We start from the raw sequence: 5,079 nt of genomic DNA on the forward strand, positions 1-5,079 counted from the left end.
CAACACAAACCAATTATCCTGCTTCCTTCCACAATCCATAAGTAGTCCAGTCCCCCTTACGCTTCCAAGGAGATTTCACTATAATGTAATATCTGATTACAATTGCTCAAGCACACAACAAGATACTTCCTTTGCTCAAGCACACTTTGCAAGAGTCTTCCTATGCTCAAGAACACAATCAAGAGACTTCTATGCTCAAGCACAACTGCAAGAGACTTCCTAGACAAACAAAATTACTTAGAAAATTTTTTGAGGTTGAACACTTGATATACAATCATAGGTGCTCACAATACAAATCAGATATAGACTCTAAGACTTAAGAATTTCTAAGATATGACGTTGAGACACATAAATTCTAAGTGAATGCAGAACAATTTCAGCAGAGGTTTGGCACTTGTAAAAATGTTTAGAGTCTTTCGTTCAGCATTACCAAATCTCTATGTCTTCACTCCTTTATATAGAGGTGTCAAAGAGACGTTGTGAAATTGCCAGCACATCAAAAGAGTCATTGTTGAAGCTTGATCTTTCACCAATGATCTTTTGCCTGATTTGGTTGTTGTCCTATGAAGAACCAATTTGAAATCCATTCCCATTGTAAAGGAACATCTTTGCAGGCGAAGCCGTATTCTGGAGCTGTTTTGTTGTCTTATAGCGTGGACTCAAAACAGAGTAGTGGAGAAGGTGGTTGTACAGTTCGTACAAAGTACAATGTCAACGCTTTCGTTTCTTTTGCAAGCAGATGCCTTCAAATACCTTTGAAATGACCGTTGCAATGTTCCACTAGTCTTCTGCTGTCCTTTGATGAATTTCGATCCATGAAACAACTCTTGAATCCTTGAATTTTGCAAATTCAGTTGATCTTCAGCTTCTGGTGAAATGGCTTCTGATGAGGCAGCTTCTGATAATGTAGCTTCTGATGATGACGTGGCACATCAAGACCTCTAGTCTTCAGGAGCACTAGTCTTCAGGAGCACTTGACTTCAGGAGCGCTTTTCTCTCTTCAGGAGCAACTTGACTTTAGGAGCGCTTTTTGTGTTCAGGAGCATATTGCCTTCAGGAGCGTCTAAGCTTCAATTTTGTTGATTTCTTTTGCTCTTTATTTGTTCTTCAGTACCAATTAATGATGTAAAAAATTTAACTGTGGTCCTGTACACTTGAACAAATATTAGCTAGTCCAATTTACAATTTTTAATACCTTGTTATCATCAAAACTCTTTAAGGTTCATTGTTAAACACATTTTGTTCCAACACATGTATGTTATGATTATGATTATGATTGTGTTTATGATTATGCAAGAATGATTTCATGTATGTTTAAGTTAAGAGCAAGAGCATGAGATGCTATAAGACAAGTACAAGACATGTATAGAACAAGTAAAGAACATGATACCGATGATGATCTTAGGTTTCCCCTAATCCTCCGGTTTAGGTTCGTGTCATGATTATATTATGTTTAGGCCTCGATACGTAGAGCGTATTCTTGGTAATGCGGTCCTAGATTTCCCTTCGGCCTCCATGACACGTATAGAAGTGAAGCCTATAACAAGTGAGATGAACCTATGACGGGTCTAGCATGCACTATCGTCTAGGAAAGCTTGACCACACACGTATAATCAACCGTCAGGTTGTACTGTACACATGTGGTGACCGTAGCTTTCCCCTGAGGTTACCTATAGCCTAGGATTTAGGGGAACTCACTGAGACATTATGTCTCATCCCAATCCTTATTTGTTTCAGATATCAGGTTGGACGTCAAGGTAGTAGCCGGATGGATTATTCTACAAGAGCTTGTTTGTACTCGCGGCGTGGAGTTTTTATGGATTTCAAGGATGTATTTATCTTAATTAAGTCAAGACATGTTGTAATGATAATGTACGAACGCGTTTATTGTATAATATATTCATTCGAAGTTTTTATGTTTTAAATTTTTAATGTATCCAGTACTAAAGATAGCGTTCATGCTAAACTTCCTAGGTACGTTTAGTATGGGTGTTACAAAATATTCCTATTTTTTGTCCTAAAAAATAACCTTTTTTTATGTAAAAGTGGGATGAGCACTTTCAACACGTCATTGTTTTTTAATGAACTGAAGAGAGTTTCATTGATGAGGGAAATAAAATCAATCAATAGTAAATGACCACTAACATAGGAAATACAATCATTTAATTCCTTCGTCGTTTGTAAGAAAAATCATTCAATAAAAAAAATTAAATTTAAGCAAACATAAGTTTATGATCATCATGGGTATAAAAAAAGTTAATTATGGAGGATGATACCTATTTAAAAAGAAATTAAGCAAACATGCTTCAACATCCACGCCTACAGGTGTTCACGGGATGAGTCGGTTTTCATTGTAATCTATTACCTGATGCAATCAAGTTTCATTAGGTTTGATCAATAAATAATTACACGTAACTTTTTAAAAAAAAAATATTAAAAATATATATAATTAAATGACATTCTATATTATAAAAATTTCAAGACTTGGACTAGATTCTACTAATTAAAATTTGAACACTTGAATTTAATTGAAACACTTTGAATCTCTATGACATGGACCGAGTATATAACAGTGTGAACACTAGGTCAATACGTAGAAGAAACTCGTTGTATAGCTCAAATACAATGTTAAATGAGCAAGGATGGATACATCGCTGCCTGAATGCAGTAAAAAATAAGCAATGGTCTCCACATCTTTGTGAAGCAATGCTATCATTTGAATGATAAACATGTTGCCAAGTTGTCGTTGTTTCTTGTTGATTTGGTGTCTATAAACCTTAGTCTATGTTCCGACCTCACAGAATTATCGTTGTCTATAAACAGTCTCTATTGACATAGTAACACCATTCCAATCACACTTGAAAAGTAACACCTTAGGACAAGAACACCGTGTACAATAAACTTATGAACATGTTGATTGACACCTAGATACACACAAAACAGAGGGTCAAACTTTTGACATAGTTAATAAAAAAAAAGAAACATTGTCGTCCAACTTAAATTGAAATTGCAAATGAAATTTCACAAACTTCTAAAATAGATACAATACTCTTTGAAGTTATTTTTTAAAAAAATGATTTATTTTTTCATAAAAAAGTTATAACAAACGATCTCATGGCTAATTTGTTACGAATTAAAATAAAAGCGACTTTAACAATCAATATTTGAGAGATTAATTATTTCTTAGAGATTTAATAAAAAATTAGAATCTATTTTGTGTTTGTTTTTGTAATAAAAATCATTTTATTTTAAAAAATTATTTAGTTAGTTACAATTTATTTCAATATTTTTCCCTAAAAAAAATTATTTCAATCTCTTGACATTAATTTCTTTCTAGCTCCTCTAAAAGGGATTTTTTTTATTTTTTACAAAAAATATTATGGAGTTGTTTTTAGGTACAGAAAAAATATGGAGTGTGGTTATTGTTGTGTGGAAAAAGACACAAAAATATATAATAAAGAAGGCTAAATAAATCGATATAGTGAAAGAAAGATTGTCACAAACAAAGCCCATTGCCTAATGCATATATGTATACAAACTACCCCCTAGTTCTTTTATCAAAACCCTAAAACACAATAAACCTACCTGAGGCACCGTATGATTTCTCTCTTCTATTTCCTTTCCCACCGGCCTCGCCGGTGCTCATACCATTCCCTGCCAATGAAAAGGAAAACAAAATCTTCACCGGAAAATTTACGACCAGTGAAACTCTTCCGAAATCCAAAGAAAAGGAAGAAAATAACACCTTCTTTAAAATCTCCACAACAGTTGGTTCAGGAAGAAACATGTTCATATTTACCTGATGATTGTTGGGAAATTGTCTTCAGATTCCTCATCATCAACGACAACAACCGTCATCACTGTTTAAATTCTCTATCCCTTGTCTCCAAACAGTTCCTCTCTATCACCAACCGTCTCCTATTCTCGCTTACTGTCTCGGGTCAAACACGGCCATTCCTTGATCGCCTTTTTGAAAGGTTCACAAACCTCAATTCCCTCAACATCTCGCGTTACAACTGTGACCTGGACATGCTTCTCTGCAAAATCTCTAGTTTCCCATTAAATATCACATCACTCAAAATCTCCAACGATCACCCTAATGCAATTCACTCTTTGATATCCAAGTTTCGAAGTTTACAACATTTGGATCTTCTTTGCAATTATTTGAATGATCAACATGTTGCCAAGTTGTCTTTGTTTCTTGTTGATTTGGTCTCTATAAACCTTAGTGAATGTTGCGTCCTCACAGAATTATCGCTGTTTATACTCGTTAGAAATTGTCCTTCACTTAGTGAGATCAAAATGGCAGATACAGATATTGGGCGAGAGAGGTTAGAGAATAATGATTCTTTGCAAGATATTGGTGTATACCCGCAATTAAAGTCTCTCTATTTGGGTGAAAACTATTGGTTAAGTAACGAAAACATCATAAAGTTTGGTTCTTCTTTCCCCAATTTGGAGATGCTTGATTTGAATCGTTGTGATTGGATATCTAACGATATTTGGCAAGTTATAAGGAGATTTTATATGATTACACATTTGTCCTTAGACGGATGTAAATTAAATGTGGACATATTTGAAATGAACTTTGTACTTCCCAAGCTCGAGGTGTTGGACTTGTCAAGGACAGATGTTGAGGATAAAGCACTCTATGTGATCTCAAAGAGTTGTCCTGGGCTTTTGAAACTATCACTGATAGCTTGTTTTTGGGTCACAGAGAAAGGAGTGAAAGATGTGGTGGAAAACTGTAAACAACTGAGAGAGATTGAATTCTCAGATTTATCTGTTGATGATACTATTGCGGAACTCGCCATGGATGCCTTCTTTGCTAGTGTTCTGAAATTGCTATGAACACTGTAAGTTGTCCTTGTTTTAATATTTATTTCTCTAAGACTCGCCATGGATCCCTTCTATGCTACCGTTCTGAAATTGACATGAACATTGTAAGAAATTATTTTAATATTCACTTCTCTAAGAAATTATTTTTTTAAATTGTCAATTTACAAAGGTGCATTTACTTATCAGTCTGTTGTTTTTGTTGTTGTTGTTATTTATATTGAGAATCCATGCGCGAAGTAT

At 34.5% G+C, this 5,079-nt stretch overlaps 1 protein-coding gene across 1 annotated transcript; it reads left to right on the forward strand.

Moving 5' to 3' along the window:
• Positions 1 to 3,660: 3,660 nt before the first annotated feature.
• LOC146912992 (F-box/LRR-repeat protein 16-like) lies at positions 3,661 to 4,851 on the forward strand. Its single transcript, XM_085720838.1, has one exon. The coding sequence runs from the start codon at positions 3,661 to 3,663 to the stop codon at positions 4,849 to 4,851; it is 1,191 nt and encodes a 396-aa protein (XP_085576964.1).
• Positions 4,852 to 5,079: the final 228 nt, after the last annotated feature.

The sequence above is a fragment of the Medicago sativa genome, chromosome 6, assembly GCF_051527215.1.
Source record: "Medicago sativa cultivar Bolivia chromosome 6, Bolivia_mono, whole genome shotgun sequence".
NCBI classification, from domain to species: Eukaryota; Viridiplantae; Streptophyta; class Magnoliopsida; order Fabales; family Fabaceae; genus Medicago; species Medicago sativa.

Coding starts and splice junctions, on each gene's coding strand:
- LOC146912992 (XM_085720838.1), top strand. CDS start 3,661: ATGAAAAGGAAAACAAAATCTTCACCGGAAAATTTACGACCAGTGAAA.